Consider the following 21,749-nt stretch of genomic DNA (forward strand, 5'->3'; position numbering starts at 1 on the left):
CAGCTATGCCTCCCTCAGAAGACACACGTTTAAGACAGATGAAAGAGAGAACTTAATTTACTCAATAGGAAAGTAAGCAACATTCTGCAGAGCATTAGTGACATAAACAATTTACATTTTAAGAATACTAGTTTGACACAATTTTAATCTTCATTCCAAGAAAAATTGTGAAAGGTCATGCCATTCTGAGTATTTCTTGACACTTTTTTTTAAAAAGGAACATTCTTAAAGTATTTTTCATATTTCATAAATACTTTTTAAACTTTAAGTTTAAAACAAAATGTTAGTTCTATAATTTGTTTCATTCCAGTAATGGCACAGATTTGTTGTTATAAGACTACTCATAAGCAGATACAATAGAAATATAGTAAATTTTTGACAAAATATTTAACATTTTCTGAAAAGAGTTTTATTTTTATTTTCTTCCATTTGCCCTACTTTGTGATATCTGTGTTGTGACATCATAGTTCCCTTAATGTTTTTCTTTGTAGGTGGGATTAAGTATGCAAGTACATTATCTGGGAATCTAGTTATAAAATGCGAATGTTATATGTAATTAGGCTACATAGTAGTCCTGTTGTCTTAGACGAGTCACAGTCACATTATGACAAATTTGGAGCTGCATTGGGGTTTTTTTTTTTTTTTGTTTGTTTTGTTTTGTCAGGAAACTGTTGTGCTAGAAGTTGAATTTTTAATGTAGATGGGTCTCCAAATAGTGGTAAATAGGCTTTGAAGGTAGTGTTCCATTGAGATAGATGAGTGGCTGTTTCAGTTCTGTGGTTTGGCTACAGCCTTAATCCAGTGTTACTGTATTAGTTTATATTCTGAATGTTCTTTGCAGTCTCTTAACACATTGTTTGAAAGGACTATAGTTTATCTATACTGAGATTTAATATGTTCTTAGCATTTTTGTACATATGTTGCAGAATTAATGGATCTTAAGAATGTTATATGTTTCTCTACCTTGAAGCCAGAGCATAGGTTAATGAGTTCAATATCAAATTTTTCGACATAAGGAAAATGGTCAGAATTCTCATCAGATGTAATAGATTCAGAAGAAGGAATTTTATTCTCTCTGTGGACCCACTCTGCTTTCAAGTCACTGTTTTCTTGTATCATTCACATAGGTAGTTAAGGGATCTTGATGATATTAAAAAGCATACACCTGTCTGGTATAGCACTACTTGTAAGCATCAGTAGTTAGATTACTTTGACTGAAAGACTAGAGAACCATTTTCTCCTATCTTTTCAGTTGGCTTGCTTGTTCATTTGTCAGCACTTTTAATGTTTCCCGTGTATAAGTAGTCATTTTCAGGTGTATTGTATTGTTGTCGCAGAACATCAGAAATAAACATTTTCATTTTTTTTAAAACCATAATGTTTTGATTTTGAGTGTGTGGGTAAATTTCGGGAAATGTGAATATTCCAGATATGGGGGATTTTGTTGACCCTGACCATGAGCATTGACTAGCTGACCTTTGCTACTACAGTATGTCAGTACTACTTTTATAAAATAGATTATTTGAGAGGAAGAAAGGAAACACAGCTATAAAGAATGACATTAAGTTTACTATGCCTGTATCTTTTGCTAATGCTTGGTAGTGACCCTATAAATATTCTTCTAGTCTTGTATACTTTTCAAGATATCAGCGTTTTTTTGTTTTGCTTTAGCTCAGTGTTTGCACATTTAAATTTAGTCAGTGTCGCTTCAGTTTCCTGTATATCCCATTTAATCCCCTAACTTTTGGGGAGCCTGTGTACATGCATGCATATTGTTAAAGATGAAGAATATTTTAGGTGAGAAATTGATGAGGTAAACATTGCTACTGCTACAGGATTAGGGAAATTTACAAGATAGTTCATTGATTCATCATGAGAAATTTCTTCTTTTTTGATGTCAATTCTTGTTTTTCTCTAAAAGAGATAACAAAATATGTTTATCCACTCTACTGGTTTAAAAATTGAAATTTAAAGATGAACTGAAATGCTTTTAAAAATTATAAATGGACTGTTTAATAGCATAATAATTAACAAACTCTCTCTGTTTTAAAATTAAAAATGCAATAGATAAATTCCATAACTAGTTTTTTTTAAAATTTATCAGGACCCGAATTCATTGTTATGGCTTCTCCTGGAAGAGTTTTGATATAGCTAATAATTGACACATTCTTCCTTTTTCTCATGGTTTTGAGTATTTGTGATCTCTTCAAAGTTTCAGAAGGGAAAAACCTTGAGTTCAGATCATGATGGATAAGTATCACAAACACCTATTTAAATTTTAAAAAGATGCACTTATAAAATTTACTTCCTTTAGACCATCCATGTTTTCACTTAGACATTTTCTTTTAATAGCTGACGTTTCTGTTCTTTTCTGATGTGGTAGATAAAGTATCAAGTTGTTTTTAATCTGTATTTGTTATTTTAAGGAATACTAATTAGGGATTTGAGAGGGAAGTGGAACTTGGTGCTACTAAATTTGTCTGTTGCTTTTAAAATGGCAGTTAATTTCCCAGATTCTGATTGTGTTGATAATCTGGAGAAAACACTTGCTTTATCTGTATCCATATATACAAGTTTAGTACAAATAGGCCATTGAAATCATGATAGAATGCTTCATCAGGCAGTGTCAATACTTGTAGTATGGATGTAATAGTATAGTCGATTAACTGATAAGCAAAAGCTTAAATGTAAATGCTATAGACTACATGCATTTCCTTCTCCCTGGCAGCAGATTTTTTTAACCGCAGTCCTGGTGTTCGATGGGTCTGGGACTACCCCTGCTGCAGCTCTGCATTTCAATTGTATTAAGAGTCAGGTGGGCAGGCAGTCCAGCTGAGTTCTGGTTTGCACCAGGTCCGGGAGCTAAGCCCCCCCTAGATAGGGACTGCTGCTACCCCGCACTGCTGCCACTTTCTCAGAAGCAGCAGCACAAGGCGACAGGCAGCTGGTCCACGAGGGTAGCTGGTTTTTAAACCGGCTCCCCTTGCGGATCAGCTCCCACCTGACTCCCTACGCTACTGCCTTTGATACAGTGGCTGCCGGCCCTGCCTCTGAGGACTATAGAAGAGTTGACTAACTGAAAAAAATGTCATGAGGTTACTCGCTATTCATTTAACCAATATTTAACATCCCTATCTTGTAGTGGCATGTAATGTACATGTGGCTACATCCTACAGTGAAAGGCTATCTTTGTTCACACTCACTGTGGTGTGTAGCAACACGTGTCAGTGAAAAACTCTGGATATGTGAAGGCAGCAGGACGCGTATGTTCTGTTCGTATCTGCAGTGCTACTTTTAGCACTGCGAAGAGCACTTCTTGGGTGTGTACAAAGCTCTGTAGGGTATGTATCCTGGAACAAGGGTGGGCAATAAAATGCCTGGTGGGTTGCAATATTTACCTTTGCCTCCATAGGTATGGGCAATTGCAGCTCCCATTGGCCGTGGATCGCAATTCCCAGACAGTGGGAGCTATGGGAAGCAGCGCCTGGGACACCACAATTGCCCGTACCTGCAGAGGTGCAGGTAACTATAGCAGCAGCTCACCAGGGGCTAACTCTGGGAACTGGATCCAGCCTGCGGGATGGTATTTGCCCGCTTCTAGAAGTTTAGGCATGTGAAGCATGCTTTGTCTAATCTGTGCCTTACTGTAAATGCTGTTGTTTCTATTCTACCTTTGCTAACTGGGCATGTAGAGTCTATACTCTACGGGGTCACATGACATAAGCATAGTATAGATGGGTTTTTATTTAAATGTACAACATGTGTGATATTAAGGTTATCCATTGTCTTTTCAGGTTTTTATCCTTGTCTCCTAATTATCAACTCTTGACTCCCTTTCAGGACTTAACTAGGAATCCTGTGGGGGGATAAATTTCCAATATTTTTCTTCTTTATTTGTCATTTGGAATTCACTGACAGTTTTGGAAAAATATTACAAACGAAAAGCACTTCAGTTCACTGATCAATAATTTGCAACTCATGTTGTTAGAGAACTGTGGAACATTTAGCAAAAGATGATAATGCTGGGTACAAATTTGAGTTCCTGTACTGTCAGATTGATTTGTTTAAAATAGAGTTTTATAGCTGACTTTCAATATTGATGTTGGATCTATAATATCCAGATCTAGCTATCTGTCAATAAATTGTTTATATTACACTGTTGCAGCTCTGAAGAAACTGCTTTTATAGAATGTAGATTTGTTTACTATGTTCATTATGGCTGATCCTTTGAGTCCAAGGACATAACATCTTTAGAGGAAACAAACACTTTTAATATTCATCTAGCCCTTTTTTTGAGAAGTTTTATTCCAGAGGCTAATGCCTCAGTTTAAATTCCTTTCTGTTGCTCTTGCTGTTGGTTTTCAAATCAATTGTTGGATCATTGAGTAATGAAACAAATCCTCACTTATGCTTCAAACTTCTTTGAGTTTTACGTAAAAAGCAGATTAGATCTGCTACTTGTAATCCTAGCACAAGTATAAGTTTTGCTTATAAGAGCTATGGTACAAAAATGATGTAACTTTTGTTTTTCTTAAACTCATGATATCCTTACATGAATGTCATAGCCAGGGTTGTAAATGACCACTCATTTCCCCCCAAATATATAGGGCCATATGGTTGGCGATGAGTACTGCTTTGATTTCTCACTCCCCCATTTGCATTAGTATGCATTTATTTGTGATATAGCACCTCTTTCATGTAGTGCATTGATACCCAACAAAATGAGGAGAGCATGAGTTTGAAACTCTTTGAAGAGCCCAAAAGGGAGGAGAGAACTTTGTGAAGATTGGGAGTTGCTTATGACCATGGATGAACCAAAGTAACTTTAGAATGAAGTTTGAGGGTTAGGGAGAAAGAAAGACAAAGATGAGAAGACAAGTTGAGAAGGGGCAGAATGAGGAGAGCAAGAGGGGTTCTGGAGATTAGAGCTAGACATGTAAAATCCCAGTTAATCAGTTAACTGGCTAAACATTAGGTTGACCTATCGTTTAACTGATAAACTGGGCTGGGGACCTCTCCAGCCTGGCTGGAGCAGCCCCCAGCTCGTGGGCCTCCTGCCAACTCCCAGCCTTTGCACTGGTGCTGAGGCTGGCACTGCCAGCTCCAAGCCCTTGTGCTGGGTCTGGGGCTGCTGGCTCCCAGCCCCTGATTCCAGGCTCCCATCCCATGCCAGAGGATCCCCTGCCTGCAGAGCGCATGGGCTCCCCATGGACAGAGAGTGCTTCATACACGGGTGCAGCACCTGCCTACGGGCTCACCATGGACAAAGTCTGGACTCCGTGTGGACACAGACTGCTCTAGACAAGAGCAACCTCTATCCACAGTGGGCCCCCTGTGAGGCTGGAGCAGTCTTCTGCCCACGGCAGGTGGGGAGCTGCTCAACTCCCCCCACCCATTAATGGTTAATGCTTATCAGTTCTGGTAAACCATTTTGGGTGATGCTTTCCAATTAAGTGGTTACCTCTTCATGTCCCTAATTGGAGCACTTTGCAAAGGGTTAAGAGAAGATAACTAAGTGAAAGCAGGACAAGAAGTTCATTGTCAAGTCAAGTATTTGGGAGAGTACTGGCAGTTCTCTCACCTTTTATCCAATTTCTTCTCACCAATGCAAAAATATCTGCCATAAATTTCAAGATTGGAGATTCTTCTGGGGTTTTGTTATTGGCTAGGATTTCAATAATTGATAAGAATTGTTTTATGACTGAATATTATAATACTTTTATGGCATGTTTTGTAACTAAAAATTACTTGTCTTATATAGTTCAAATCAGCAAACTGTTGAACTTTGACCAACTTCTCTTATCTTTTGTTCAAAAGCATTGAAAGAAAGCAGCTCAGAGGTAGTTCAGCCATTTCTAATGGGCTGTGGGACAAAGGAGCCAAAGATTACTCAGCTGTGTCTAGCAGCCATACAGAGGCTTATGTCACATGAAGTTGTTTCAGAGGTAAGATGGATGTTATCGGAAAATAGCGTATTGAAATATTTGAAGTATTTAATATTTTAGCAAAGATATAACTAGTATAAGACTGATTTGTAAAGCTGAAACTCATGTATGTATATTAAAATGGATATAATTATGTGGGAAATGCCCTTTTGAGTTGCAAATACCATTGTCATAAACAAAATCCAGTCCATCACTTTGGAGTCAAAGGAAAAGTACATGGTGTGACTGCCACAAATCTGCAATTGGGCAGTGTCCTTTCCTGACCTCAAGTCCAATTTTCAAGTTTTGATGTGCAGGAACTTTGTCACCAAAGTAAGCAACATGACCAAAAGGGGCTAGTTTTCAGTGGCTAATGATAACTTAAGTCACCTTAAGGCTACTTCTTGATGCATCCCTATTATTGATAAAGTCAGATCATCTTGTATCTGGTAGTTGCTGCAGGCAGTATATATGAAATGCTTCCAACCTTCCAAGGCCTTATTTAAGCAGCATCTGTGTTTCAAATACATCCAGTCCTGGTTTCATAAATCTGTACTTCTGATCGTGGTTTGCCTTCTTTTGGCTCCAGACTGTATGCAGATCCACCAGTCTATTTGATGACATAGCATACAACTGTTACTGCAGTCTTTAAATATCTTTGTAACATCGAATGGTTCTGGTTTTTTTCTATGTGGGTCAAACAGTCCACAAAAGTAATATGTAGTAAAAAGATAAACAATGCTATGTTTAGACAATTTAGAATAATAGACATATTCTTCTGGCATATATAAGTTACTGAAGTTTGTAACCATGTTAGTTTTGAAGTTAATTGCTGCTGCTGCTTCAAATGCTTGCTCATGTCCATTCAACATTGGTGTGTGTGCATGCCATATTCACTGGGGCTAGAAGAATTTTCCCTCAGCAGTATCCTTTGGAGACTGGGTCCAGTGCCCTCTGGAATGGCGCTTATCTGCCGCACTATATAGGGCACCCCAGGATCCCACCCTCCCCCCAGTTTTTTTCTTGCTACCAGTGGTGGTGCTTGGAAGAGTGCACTCCAGCCTTAGCTGTAGCTTTAGTTAACTTTCAATATTCAGTTGTAAATCGTTTCCCTCTAGATAAGTATGTGTAAATAATTGCAGATTAGCAGTTGGTTATTTCCCTTTAGGGACTCAGCCTGGGGATGGGGCATGCCCTGCTACACTGACTTTAAAGCCTGTGCTACATGCAGTAGGCCTATGCCAGTTAGTGACCTGCATGGTCACTGCCTTCACTGTCTACGAGAGAGGCATATCTCTGACAAGTGTTGGATTTGCATATCTTTTCATTTCAAGGATAATAAAAGATAAGGTTGTACATTTAAAAGCCCTAGTCATGGAGCCTGCCTTCACTCCCCAAGACCAGCTCTTGGATTTGGCACTGAGCACCAGTGTGTCAGCATGGTGTGCTCTACCAGTACTGTCAGCCTGGCATTGGTTGTTATTCCTGGCTCTTATCTAAGAGGTCGAGGAAGTCGGACAAGAACAAGTCCTCTGGCTCACTCAAAGACAAGGCCTGGAGAGCAGATCATGCAGCAGATGTCCGCCAGATAACCCCTGGTGCAGGATGGTCAGGGTAGTCCTGCTCACTCCCCATTGTCTGCCCCAGATGTTTACGTCCCTTTTACGCCAGAAACTTTTCAGTTAGTGCAGCACATTTTGACTATGTCGGACTCTGACATATAGGGAAGCCACCATTTGCCCTAGGTTACTGAATTCCTGGCAATCTCAGGGTATATCTACACTTCATTCTTCTTTCGAGAAAGGAATGCAAGTGCAGCTGAGTGAAATTGCAAATGAAGCACAGATTTGAATTTCCCGTGCTTCATTTGCATAATCGCGTCCGGGCGCTATTTTGAAATACCCTATTTCAAAAAAAAGAAACGCTGTCTAGACGCGGTTATTTAGAAAGAAAACCCTTCTTTTGAAACTACCCTTACTCCTTATAAAATGAGGTGTAAGGGTAATTTTGAAAGAAAGATTTTCTTTCGAAATAACCGCATCTACACAGCGTTTCTTTTTTCGAAATAGGGTATTTCAAAATAGCACCCGATTATGTAAATGAAGCGTGGGGAAATTCAAATCAGCGCTTCATTTGCAATTTCGCTCAGCTGCACTTGCATTCCTCTCTTGAAAGAGGAATGCAATGTAGACATCTCCTCAATCTCCTATCCAGACAGACAGTAGAGCTCCTCATGGTTCCATTTGGTCTGAGAGAGAGAGACTGGGACTGGACGCTATATCTGAAGCATTTCTAGCTTCCGGGAGTGGGGTATTCCCCAAATGGACTTGTTTATGATGAAACAGACGCAAAGTACCCCAGATTCTGCCTTAGGCCGTGTCTGGAAAAAAGCTCCATCACAGATGCTTTTGTTATTTCATGGACCGGGGGTCTCATTTCTGTATTCCCCTCAATTTCCTGTGATCAGCAAGGTACTCCAGAAAATCAGGCAGGATGTGGTGAATGTAATACTCATTGCGCCATTGTGGCCATGCCAGCATTGGTTCAGCATGATCATGAGTCTACTGGTGCTGGTCCCTGATCCGTTGCTGTTCTGTCAGGATCAATTACCCAGGACCACGGTTGCCTTTTCCACCTGGGTCTGTGACCCACTATGAAACCACAAGAGCAGGCCTGCTCAGTTGATATGCAACAGGTGCTCCTTGAAATTAGGAAGCTCTCGAGTAGGCCTGTCTACATGGTGAAATGGACCTAATTTTCGATCTGGGCTGTATAGAGAAGGATCTTCCCTACTGATGCTCTGCTCCAGCTGATCCTTGTCTCTTACACTTGAAGCAGGAGAGTCTTGTGCTGGCTTCAGGCAGAGTGCATCTTGATGCTGTTTCCACATTTCATCTACCAATCCAAGGCCGCTCGGTAGTCTCTCATGATATCACAAAATGATTTTTGAAGGGCCTGCACCGTAATCTGGTCTTAGCTAGGCTGACAGGCCCTCCATTTGAGCCACTCACCTCCTGCTCCATCACTTCTTTCTCTGAAGGTGGCATTTCTTGTGGCTGTTATATGGACCAGAAGGGTGTTGGACTACGTGATTTGACATCGGGTGCCCATACATGCTTTTCTTCAAGGATAAGGTACAACTTAGACATCACCTGTTCTTCCTGCCCGAGGCAGTGTCAGTGTTCCACTTGGGTCAGGATATCTTCCATCCAGCTTTCTACCCCAAACCTCATACGACCGATGAGGAGAGTTATCTCCATGCTTTGGACATCACAAGGACACTGGCTTTCTACCTGGGGAGAACAAAGTCCTTCCGTAAGTCCACACAGCTTTTTTCCTAAGCTGATTACATGCAGGGTCTTCCAGTATCTTCACAGAGGATCTCCAAGTGGATTACCTCATGCATTTATATGAGTTGGCAGATGCTCAACTACCCCCAATGAGGAGGGCTCATTCTACCAGGGCTCAGGCCCCATCAGTGGCCTTTCTTGCCCATGTCCCAATCTACCATATTTGTCATGCAGCAACATGTTTGCATCCCATTATGTCATCACACAGCACACTTAGGATGATGCAGCATTCAGCAGAGCCATGTTGTGGTCTGCATGTCCATAAACTCCAACCCGCCTCTGCAGATACTGCTTAGTCACCTATGTGAAATGGACATGTACAAGTACTCAAAGAACAAAAGACAGTTACCTGTCTCCATAACTGGTAAAGAACAATAAATAGTCTGGCAGCACCTTAGACTAACAAAACATGTAGACGGTATCATGAGCTTTCGTACAACCCTCTTCTTCAGGTGACTGGAGTATTAGAAGTCCAGATCCAAGAATAAATAAGGGAAGGTGAGGTGTGGGGAAGGGGAGGAGGAGCAGCAGCAAAGAAAAAAAAGAGAAAAAAAAGTAGTGAATTGGATGGATTGTTCAAGTTACAAGAGGCTGATAAGAGCAAATTGCATCTCTATAAGTACCCATTGTTTGTTTGGTTGGTTACGTCATTACGATGTGGAAGGTAGTGTATGAGCCAGCCAGCTGATATCTTTATTCATTCCTCTCCTGATAAGAATCAAACTTGTAAATGAAGTTAAGTTCCAGCCCTTCACTGTGTACTTGCACAGATTCATAACTGGTGTTCTTTGAGATGTACTGATCATGTCCATTCAACTTCCTACCCTCCTGTCGGAATTTTTCTGGCAACTGAGGATGGAAGAGCTTGGGGGCACCTTATATAGTGCAGCATGTGTATACCACTCCAAGGAATGCTGGACCTGGTCCCGTACCAGTTATGGAAAGTGGTAACTGTCTTTTCCTTTAAGACAGCTTGTGGTTCTGGTTGAAAAACAAAGTGTGTGCACAGATTGACAAAATGATTAAAACATATGCCTTAAGTAGAGGAGGATCATTGTGACAAAGAAACTAGTATTATATTCTCTGTATTTATAAAATTGTATGGGAAAATAGATATTTCAGTAAATTTGTATTTTAAATGTATATGTAATCATTGTATTGAATACAAAGAGTAAAATTTAATTGCACATATCAAATGATTTCCTTATAGGCTGCAGCTGGAAATATTATTAACATGCTCTGGCAACTGATGGAAAATAGTCTCGAAGAACTCAAATTACTTCAGACGGTTCTTGTACTTTTAACAACCAGCACAGTTGTCCATGATGAAGCACTCTCTAAGGTAGCAATTTGTTATGCAATGATGGTGTTTATTTTGGTATGCTAACCTACTTACCTCAGAACGTATTTGCTTCTGAAACACAGTTTAGGCCCTTATTCTGCAAAGACTTGTTGAAATATTTAGACCTTTAGACAAAAATATTTTTGGAAGAGTGAGGGAACATTTAACACAAAAAGACGCTTTGTACTTACAATGAATCTTTCATTCAAATATTGCAAAGTACTTTACGAACGAGGAGGGTAGTATTATCCACGTTTTGTATAAAGGAAAACTTGAGTATGGAAAAGCTAAGTGAGTTAATCAAAATGAAATATTCTGCCACTGTCTGCTTGTAAATGTTAACTAACAAGTTGGGGCTTACCTGTTCAACAACTACCGCTATGATACCCTAGTAAAGTGGTCTCTAGCCTTTTTACACCCAAGATCACTTTTTAAATGTCAGGGCAAGCCGAGATCTACCCCATCCTTCCCCAAGACTCCAGCCCTTCCTTGAGGCCCCACCCTATCCATTCCCTTCCTCTCCATCACTTGCTGTCCCTGGCCCTTACTCACTGTCGCTGAGTTGAGACAGGAGGTAAGGGTTGTAGGGTGGGAATGTGGGATTTTGGTGTGGGAAGGGATGAGAGGTGCAAGCTCTGGGAGGGGATTTGGGTGCAGGAGGTGGAGAAGGGGATGCTGGCTCAGGGAGGGGACTCCAGGCTGGAGAGTGTTGAGGTCAGGTGGAGGGTTGGGATGCTGAGCCAGCTGCAGGCTTGTGGATGTGAGGGTGCAGGAGTTTGGGTTGGGGTGTATGAGGGACTCAAGGCACAGATTTGTGGTGTGTGGATGGTGCAGGGTGCTGGTGGGGTCTGGAAAGGGGACAGGAACAGAGTGCTATATGGTGTCTGGCCAGGGGGAAGGGTGCTGGTGGGAGTTTGGACTGTGCCAGGGTGCTGCAGGCTGGTGGGAGCTGGGGAAGGGTGCTGGTAGGGGGTCTGGCCAGGAGAAGGGGTCAGAAACAGCTCAGTCGGTACCTGGGGATTCTGCAGCTACGACCAAGGTCCGGGGTCTCAGGAAGAAACATGGGCTGTTCTTCCCCTCCCACAAACAGCTGGGTCTGTCGTGCGGGTGGGATCTTCCTTCCCCTTGCTGCCTTCCTGCATAGGAGGAGGGGTGTATGAGGGACAGGGGGAGGAGGAGTCCCGGGACTGCACCAGCTTCAACTTCTCAGGAAGTGCACGGCTGTCATGGGGAGCAGAGGAAGAATGTGCACGCTTCCTGAGAAGTTGGAGCTGCTGTGGTCCCAGGACTCCTACTCCCCCCAACCCTCCCCGCTGCGCAGGAAGTAGCAGGGGGAAGGAAGTCTCTGGCAGCACAACAGACCTGGCTGTTTGGGGGAGGGGAAGAGCAGCCCGCGTGTTTCCTGAGACCCAGACCAGGCACGCAGCTGCAGGACTTCCCCTCCATGCTGCAGGAAGCCAGCACTACATCCATTTTCACAGGAGGTAGCGTCAGTGTGGGCTCCTTGGAAGTGGAATGGAATAAGAGGGGGGTCTGGAAAGCCTCATGATCTTTTGGCTGTGCCCCTGCAATCAACCAGTTGATTGTGATTGACGGGTTGGTGACCACGGCCCTACTGTATGATTTGCTGTTGAGTACTAGAAATTGAAATATGTTGTAGGGATGTCAGGGTGTGTCTAGACTACAGGGTTTTGTCTACAAAAGTGGACTTTTGTCGACAAAACTATACCTGCGTCTACACTGCCGCTGAGTTCTGTCGACATAACGTCAACAGAACTCAGCAGTTTTGTTGACAGCTGTAAACCTCATTCTTCGAGGGATAATGCCTTTTGTTGACAGAGTTCTGTCGACAGAAGGTGTTATTACATTACATTATCCTTTGCATCTCCACTGTCATGTCGACAAAGTGGCTTGTTTTGTCGACAGAACTGGATGTAGTCTAGACCAGTGGTCCTGAACATGGCGCCCATGGGGCCATTTGTGTGCCGGAGCTGGCCCGGGCCCATGGTAAGCGCCGGCCCTGGGAGCGCCGCGAGTTGGCCGCTCGTGCCCCGGGCGTGCGGTGCTTGGAGGGTGGGCGGGGGGAGGACGCTGGCCCCAGGCGCGCAGCGCTTAGGAGGAGCGCCAGCCCGGGCGCGCGGCGCTTGTGGGGGGGGGCGGAGGCGCCAGCCCCAGGTGCGCGGTGCTTGGGGGGAGGGGGGTGCCGGCCCCGGGCGCGCGGCGCTTGGGGGAAGAGGGGGCGCTGGCCCCCGGTGCTTGCTGGGTGGGGGCCCGGCCCTGGGAGCGCGGCGCTTGCGGGGGGCCCCCGCCCCCGAGCATGCGACTATCGGGGGCTCTGCCCCCGAGCACGCGGCTATGGGGGGGGGGCGCCTGCCCCCGGGCATGCATGTGTCCCTGCCCTCTGGCGCCCGGCAGGCGAACGGTCACGCCCCCTGGCGCCCGGCAGCCTCTAAAGGTTGAGGACCACTGGTCTAGACGCTCTTTGTTGACAGAAGCTTTGTCAATAGTATCTGTGAACAAAACTTCTGTCGACAAAAGCCTGTTGTCTAGACGTACCCTCAGTGACTAGTCACAAGCTTGTTGACTAGTCACTCCCCTCACCTTTGCTATCAGAAGGAGGCAGCAAGAGGGGGGGAAAGGAAAGGGTAGTTCAAAGCGGCAGTGCCATGTGGAGCCCGTGGTCAGCTGAGGACACCCTCGCTGAGCTTGGACTCCGTGGGGTGCTGCCTCTTTGAAACACTGCGTGAGCCTGTTACATATTTTAAATATTTTGTTGCATATTTTAAATATCCTACATGTTATAAAATAAGACTATTAAGTAATTAAGTATTTATTTTAATATTTGAAACCTTGTAAGGCAAAAGAGAGAATATTTTAACAAAAGCAATATTGGGAAATTTGGGATTTGCCTTAACCCAGTAAGCATGGTCTACTCTCAGTTACTTTTCATTGGTAATTATAACATCAGTGGCAAAGTTCAGAAGAATAGAAGATGGCAGAATTTTCATAATGGAGCTGGTATGTACACGTGTCTGAATTGAGGAAAGCCGCTTTGCAAAGCCGCGGGGGGGCTCGGGCAGCGAGGCAGCCCAGGCGCGCCTGGGCTGCTCCGCTGCCGGCTTCCCCAGGCTTTGCAAAGCCGCGGGGGGGCTCGGGCAGAGAGGCAGCCCAAGCGCGCCTGGGCTGCTCCGCTGCCGGCTTCCCCAGGCTTTGCAAAGCCGCGGGTGGGCTCGGGCAGCGGGGCAACCCAGGCGCGCCTGGGCTGCTCCGCTGCCGGCTTCCCCGCGGCTTTGCAAAGCCGCGAAGGGGCTCGGGCAGCGAGGCAGCCCAGGCTGCCTGGGCTGCTCCGCTGCCGGCTTCCCCGAGGCTTTGCAAAGCCGCAGGGAAAGCCGGCAGCGGGACAGCCCAGACGCCCCGCGGCTGTCCCGCTGCCGGCGTCCTCAGAGGGTTTGCTCCCTGTCTCCCTGGTCTGCTGGTCTCCAGCAGACCAGGGAGACTGGGGGCAAAGCCGCGGAGGACCCAGGCGGAGGGACCGCGGTGCGTCTCGGTCCGCCGCCCGCGTCTTCCTGGTCTGCTGGGGTGGGGGTGGGGGCGCAGCTAGTACGCCCCTCCCCCCCCGCCCCTCAGCAGACTAGGCTTTTCTCCGGACGCCTGGGGCAGAGCAGCTGGGGCGCTGCCGGTTGGTCCTGCAGCGCCGCTCTGGGCGCTACTGGACCAACCCAGCAGCACCCCAGCTGCTCTGCCCCAGGCGTCCTGATTTAGCCGCTGCTGAAACTGACCAGCGCTGACTACAGGAAGCCCGAGGCAGAGTTGCTCTGCCCCGGGCTTCCTGGAATCAGCTGCTGATCAGTTTCAGCAGCAGCTGACTTGGGGACGCATGGGGTTCTTAAGTTGATTCTGTATGTAAGTCAGAACTGGCGGTCAGTTTCAGCAGCGGCTGAATCTGGACGCCATTTCTGACTTACATACAGATTCAACTTAAGAACAAACCTACAGTCCCTATCTTGTATGTAATCCGGGGACTGCCTGTACTCAGGCTGTCACAGCTAAATAGAAGGATAGAATGGATCAGGAATTACCATATGTTACAAGAGTCCCTTCATGGTGAAGCGGACAAGTAGCAGTTTTACAGTAATGGGACCAAAAAAAGGTTAGCAGATTATACATTTATTATAATGAAGCATAAATCCAGTGTTTCTGTTAAATCCATGATTTTTAGTATCTAATAACAATATGAATATAAGCTCCTAGACTGATATTTTGAAGGTGGTGTTCAACTTGCCTTTGAAAATGAGGACTGGGAGGTTAGAGACATAATGGTTGGTTTGTGAAAAGTGTTTATCCACATGTGATAGAGCATTTTTGTCTGTTTTCATTTTTCTGTGTGAGTTCATTCCACAACAGAGTGCTCATCTTGTTTCATCCACAGAGTTGTTACTGGGTCAGTTAGCACACTGGATGAGGTACACCACAAGTGGTGATAGGCTTGTGCAGGACCTATGCATTTTGAAAGGCATGTTGTGGATTGTATTGATCCCAAATACTATAGGAGGTATAAACAGGAGAAACTAGAAATCCTAGTGATTAAACACAACTGTGATATAGTTGGCATCATAGAAAATAGGTGGGATAATACACATGACAGGAATATCAGTGTAGAAGGGTACAGCTTTCTCAGCTAACTGTGGTATTGATCCCCACTGGGTCATGGTGTAAAAAGTATGGTCAGATGCCTGATGAATCTGCTTAAGGCTGGCATGCCCAATTTAAAAGCAACAGAGCTTGTTAGAAGTTTCGCACATTCATGTTTTGTCTGAGTTGGAGTTAAAGATTGCTTTGTTTTTTCTATCTTTGCTTCCATCCTCTGCCACCAAGCCACTTCATGTTGAGCTGTTCCCAGTGCCAGATGTATCCTCCAGATTGAATGGAATTCTTCATGCTCATACCAGCCACATTGTTCAACATTAATTTCATACCGTTTTTGCATACATTGTGATACCACCATAAAGGGGAAACCCACTTTCCATAGCCATTTCAAATCTCATTGTACAAAATATACTTTCTGATATAGTCACCTCCCATTTTCCTGACATGTTTCTTCCATCGCTTGGTATACGATCAGTCTTCTTGAAACTAATTGTCAATCCACAGTTCTTGTGTGATGCCAAAAATCTGTTCAAGAAATCTTACAGGTAAGAAAGTCAGAAGGACATGCAGAGCAAAAAAAGGGATAAGGTGTCATTATATATCAAAGATGAATACACTTGCACTAAGATTCAGATGGAAATAGGAGACAGACTTATTGAAAATCTCTTGATAAGGATTAAAGGGGTAAAAAGACAAGTGTGTGCTGTAGTAGGAGTCTACTGTAGACTACATAAGAGTATGTCTACACTACCACCCTAGTTCAAACTAAGGTGGTTAATGTAGGCAACCAAAGTTGCAAATGAAGCCCGGGATTTAAATATCCCGGGCTTCATTTGCATCTTGCCGGGCGCTGCCATTTTTAAAGCCCCGGTAGTTCAGACTCCGTGCCCGCGGCTATACGTGGCACGGAGTAGGTAGTTTGAATTAGGCTTTCTAATTCGTGGAACGAGGAGTAGCGGTAGTTCGAATTAGAAAGCCTGATTCGAACTACCTACTCCGTGCCGCGTTTAGCCGCGGGCACGGAGTCTGAACTTCTTTAAAAATGGCGGCGCCCGGCAAGATGCAAATGAAGCCCGGGATATTTAAATCCCGGGCTTCATTTGCAACTTCAGTTGCCTACATTAACCACCCTAGTTCAAACTAGGGTGGTAGTGTAGACATACCCTAACTGGGAAGCTTTTTAAACAACAAAAATCCAGAGTGTATTTTGCTGCTCTCCTTTCTTCCTTTGTTCAGAATTCTGAAATCTTACCATCTCATGATCACTGCTTCCCAGGTTGCCACCCACATCTACTTCCCCTACTAGTTCCTCCCTATTTGTGAGCAGCAGGTCAAGCTGTGCATGGCCCCTTCTCAGTCCCTTCAGCACTTGTACCAGGATGTTATCCCCAACATTCTCCAAAAGCTTTCTGGATTGTCTCTGTACTGCTGTATTGGTCTCCCAAGAGATGTCAGGGTGATGAAAGTCCCCCATGAGAACCAGGGCATGTGATTTGGAAACTTCTCTTAGTTGTCTGAAGAAAGCCTCATCTACTTCATCCACCTGATCTGGTGGCCCCAGCATACACCAACCACAACATCACCCCTGTTGCTCCTGCCTCTAAACTTAACCCATAGACTCTCAATAGGTTTTTCTCCCTCCATATTCTGGAGCTTGGAGCAGTCATAGCTCATTTTTCTTCATTCTTTCCTTTCCCCAATTTTATGGAATTAGTTTCCCGGATTGTCTGTGTCCAATATACGAGTTTAAAACAACTTAAAATTCATGCTTCTGTATAATGCATTTTTGTCTGTTGTTACAGGTAATATCTAAGATTAATCGGCGAGGAGTCCTGTGGCACCTTATAGACTAACTGAAGAATCTGTGGACACAAATCAGATATTAGGAACGGCAACATACAAAAACCTGTAGGGGAACACTTCAGTCTTCCTGGACACACAATTGCAGATCTAATGGTAGCCATCCTGCAGCAAAAAAACTTCAGGACCAGACTTCAAAGAGAAACCGCTGAGCTACAGTTCATCTTCAAGTTTGACACAATCAACTCTGGAAAGACTGTGAATGGCTTGCTAACTACAAAAGCAGCTTCTCCTCTCTTGGAATTCACACCTCCAGATCAGCTACTAGAAGTGGGCCTCATCCTCCTTGATTGGATCCACCTCGTCATCTCCAGCCTGATTCTGGCCTGCATATTTATACCTGCCTCTGGAAATTTCCACTACATGCATCTGACGAAGTGGGTCTTTGCCCACGAAAGCTTATTTCAGTTAGTCTATAAGGTGCCACAGGACTCCTTGCCGCTTTTGCAGATTCAGACTAACATGGCTACCCCTCTGATATCTAAGATTAATGTAACTGAAGATTAGAGAAACATTTTCATTTGTTTTTCAGTGTATATTTGTGCATTTGAAAGCATTTTGTACGTGGATAGAGTGACTGTGGTTGAGTGCCTTAAAAGCTGTCTGGGTTATTTTTTGTTTAGGAGCTTTCTTTTCCCCATTCCATTAATGTTTGTTTTATAGGTTTGCATGATTATAGTCCAGATGTACACATGAGGGAACAAAGGAGCATTATCAAGGGCCTCGCGTGACTGCAGCCTCTGTGGCAAGTTAGCTCATTAAGGCAACAGAAAATTGAATAAATGGTATAAACAGAGCAGAGAATCATTCAGGATCAGGGTGGCTAAATAGTAGGTACTTTCTTGGACTTGACTATTTAAATTATTAATGTTGACGACAAACCCTGGGATGTAGTTTTGGCATGTGTGTTGTCTTGATAGTCAGGCTCATAAGCAGCAGGGTTGGGAGCCCGGTGTGCTGGGAGCTGGGCAACCCAGCTTAGTAAGGAATTGGGAGAAGACTGGCAGGGCAGCAGGGCTGCTGGTGGAGTGGGATAGGAGAGAGCCAGTGAGGAGATGGGTGGCCAGTCTAGGGCTGGGAGAGCTGGTAACGGGGACAGGTCTGACCTCCCTTCATCCAGCAAAAACCCTCCCAGTGAGATCAGAGAGTGCCAGACCAGGGAGGTCCAATAATAAGCCAACCCAACTGATCAAGATATTAAAGGAGAAGTTTCAGTGTTGGCATGGTGACTTGAGAAAATGTAATACTGGAAGCCGTTTTTAGGCTTTTTTTTAATTGATGAGATTTGAAGTTGAGTGTTGTCTTTCAAGTCTATGTTGTTGATTTCTTTGATAATCCCTTGTTGAAGGTTTTCCTTATAAGCAGTCAAAATGTGATACATATCATTCAGTGTTTTTTATCTTCAGAGTTTATATATTTAACCTTTTAGTTGATTTAATTTAGTTTGCATATAACTCTTACAGGAGCGATCTCACTAAAATATCTGTAACATTGAAATATTTATCTTGTTCTTAAGAAATCTAGCAGACTGACTAAAACTGAACTCTGCTCCTTGGCTAAAATCTTCCAAAGTTTGAACAGATAGAAACTTTAATCCACCATACTTGCAAGAAACAGAGTTAGTAATATAAAAATCTGTAGCAACATACAGTCTTTCCATCTTGTAAAAGATTAAACAGTTCATGTAAGAAGTTTACATGGAACAGTTTGTTTCCTATGGGAAAAGGTGTCTGCCACCTGATACTGATATCAGATGGCTAACAATTTATAGCTTAAAAATACAGTAGAAACTTTACTTTGGCTGCCTGTAACAAGTTAATTTCCTAGATGATAATTTAAAAGGTTTCCTGCTAAAGTGCAGAAGGTTTTAGTTAGCCTACCACAGATAATGGGAATCATCAAGTGTTTCGTCAGTTTTAGGAGATTATTGAAATATAAAACTCTCTTATCCTTTAATATCTGTAATGCTAGTGACCGATACTGATGCAAAGCAAGGGTGATCATAGTCATTCAGATATTTATCAATACTTTTTTATGTAGAGAGAAAGTGAAAAATATGATTTTCCATTCTTAAGGTAATAACTTCACCAAAGTTACCTCAAAGATCTTTTCAGAACTCTTTTGCCATTTCATTTTTTCCAGACAGACATTTTAAAAATGATGATCTATGTTGAGGGTAAAGAAGCCATTGTTGAAAGCGACAGTATAGTTATACGAACAGAAACTACTCAGGTAGACTTTTATTCTTGGTACTTCACAACCTTATGTATGTCCTAAAGTACAGCAAATATGGGCAAGCAAATTTCAGAGTTACACAGATAAACTCTACTTTTAATAGCTGGGCCTCTTGTTTTTTTAATTAACATAGCACAATGTCATTTGTCATTTTCAGCAAGAACAATGGGGAAATCTGGCATGATCCATATTCCCCTAAAACAGTAACATTCAATGTAATTCCAAACCAGTCCTATTACGAGAGAGTCAATACTGTTAGAGATAAAGTGTGCCCTTAGTGTCTTCACTAAATATATGAATGTTGGGTTTTTTTAGTTGACGTTAAGTGACAAGCATAGCAATCTCTGCAGGAATACCTTATATTGAATCTTTCTCCTATTCTTAAAAAGAAAAATGGTTCTGAACCAGCCTTTGGGGAAAATTTACTAATAGCTCTCTTTGTGAGGCATGCCATTCTGGCCTCACTTAACATCAGTATGTCTAATATTACTTAGTTTTTCTTTTCTCGGTTATTGCTTTTGTAGTTTTTTCATTCTGTGCTGAAGAAGTAAGACAGACAAAAGATAGCAGGCTTTAGGAGTTCCTTTTCTCATGTCTAACCCCCACATCCATGTTAGGAATGTAATAGTGTAGTCGATTAACCAATAAGCAAAAGCTCAAACGTTAATGCTATAGACTACATGCATTTTCCTGCCTTGCCAGTAATTTTTTTAGCAGGCTGTCCTGCAGCCCGGCTCAGTCCTGGCTTATGCCAGGTCTGGGACCTATCCCCACTATGGCTCTGCATTTAAAGTGTATTAGGAGCGAGACGGGCAGGCAGCCCAGCTCAGTTCCAGTTCATGCTGGGTCCGGGAGCTCAGCCCCCTTCCAGGCAGGGGCTGCTATCACCCTGCACTGCTGCCTCTGTATCAGAGGTAGCAGCGCAGGGATACAGGCAGCTGCTCTACAAGGGGAGCTGTTTTTTAAACTGGCTCCCCTTGCGGATCAACTCCTGCCTGACACCTCGGCCTGATGCCTCTGATACAGGGAGTGAGGCTGGAGCGTGCTGGCTGTTGGCCCACCTCTGGGGACTATAGAATAGTTGAGTAACTGATAAGAATTCATAAGGCTAATTGACTATTCATAGTCAGTTAACTGACATTTAACATCCCTAATGCGTGTCTTTCCTTGTGGAACTTGAGATTCAGTTTTTATAAAATGAGCGTTATGAAATGGGCTTTATCCCTAAATTATTATCTCTTTGTCAGCGATGGTGTTTTGAGCAGAAGCAGCATCATTGGTAGGGAAGATAAAACATCTAAAAAATTCTTCTCTTAAGGAATTCTATCAGGAACATAATAGTAAGACATTCTTTATTTTTCACAAGCTGAAATTAAATTGGTGTGTTAATTTTATAACAAAAAAATGTATCTGCAGTCAGAGGCAACATGATTGGGTGGGAGGGCCATATTGGGTCATTGCCTCCCTCAGTTTTTTGCCAGAGTTTGTTGGCCCTAATTTGTCACATGGTATGACCAGGCCCCTTCCCTGCATATCAGCAAGCTAGTAGCTAAGTTAATTGTATTTAACTTCTCAGAATTCCCAAACAGGTATGATGTATGTTTCAAATTGATATTGGGCATTGTGGAAGGCTTGGGATCTGGTAAAATCAGCCACCTGCCTAATGATTGCTTCCAAAATGTTCTCCGGGTCTGCTAGGAGCCAGAGAGCCAGGTCTTGCTGCTTTTTCTGTCTGAATTTTATGTTTTCAAACATTATTGTATTTTTGTTTTAAAATAATACCTTAGAAGGCCAGTGACTGAAATCTGAAAATTGCAATTTGGTGTCTCCACAAAGTATGGCATAGGCTTTTTCTGAAGAAAAGTCATTTTTGTGTGACCTAGTTAAGAATGTTTGGTAATCATGTTGCATGTGCACGATAGATATTTTTTTACTCCTTTGACTCCTTAGTCCACTTACGTGCATACTTTTGAACAAATACTGAGCGTCACTCAGGCTTAAAAGGGTGAATGAGGTTGTGTTGAGCATGGTTAGTGTTTGATGTGTTGTTAATCTCAAAGATGGATGAGACTTGCATGGTGTCTGCTTGCTGATTTGGTCTATTTACACTATTTTTCTTTGATTTCTGCAATATTACCATTTTTTCTAATTAACAGGTATCTTAACATTATTTAGTTCATGTGACAGTTTGGATCACAGAAATCCCCTTGAGACTGTCACTTGATGGGCTAATCATACCAGTGATCCTGCCTACATGCCTAATGGGATGCTCCACCACCCTCTTTTGCTGAGCCGGAAGGTCTTGTCTCCCCAGCAAAAGGACAGAGTTGGGGTTATAGCTCACAGCAGAGTAGCATTGAGGACACTGAGAACAATTCAACTCTGGGAAGG

The 21,749-nt window shown here is 43.3% G+C and overlaps 1 protein-coding gene across 6 annotated transcripts in view; it reads left to right on the forward strand.

Moving 5' to 3' along the window:
* The window catches only part of MON2 (MON2 regulator of endosome-to-Golgi trafficking), a 161,699-nt gene that overhangs the window by 12,723 nt on the left and 127,227 nt on the right, over nucleotides 1-21,749 (forward strand). For 5 of the 6 annotated variants that reach the window (XM_075930840.2, XM_075930828.2, XM_075930836.2 and 2 more), the window contains 2 exons: nucleotides 5,818-5,945; nucleotides 10,485-10,616. In XM_075930840.2, coding sequence (XP_075786955.1) covers nucleotides 5,818-5,945; nucleotides 10,485-10,616 — 260 coding nt within the window. Of the gene's footprint in view, nucleotides 1-5,817; nucleotides 5,946-8,964; nucleotides 9,240-10,484; nucleotides 10,617-21,749 lie in introns of those variants that run through there. The other variant, XM_075930848.2, reaches the window with a different exon arrangement.

This window comes from Pelodiscus sinensis, chromosome 1 (genome assembly GCF_052426305.1).
Source record: "Pelodiscus sinensis isolate ZL-2025 chromosome 1, ASM5242630v1, whole genome shotgun sequence".
Taxonomy (NCBI): domain Eukaryota; kingdom Metazoa; phylum Chordata; order Testudines; family Trionychidae; genus Pelodiscus; species Pelodiscus sinensis.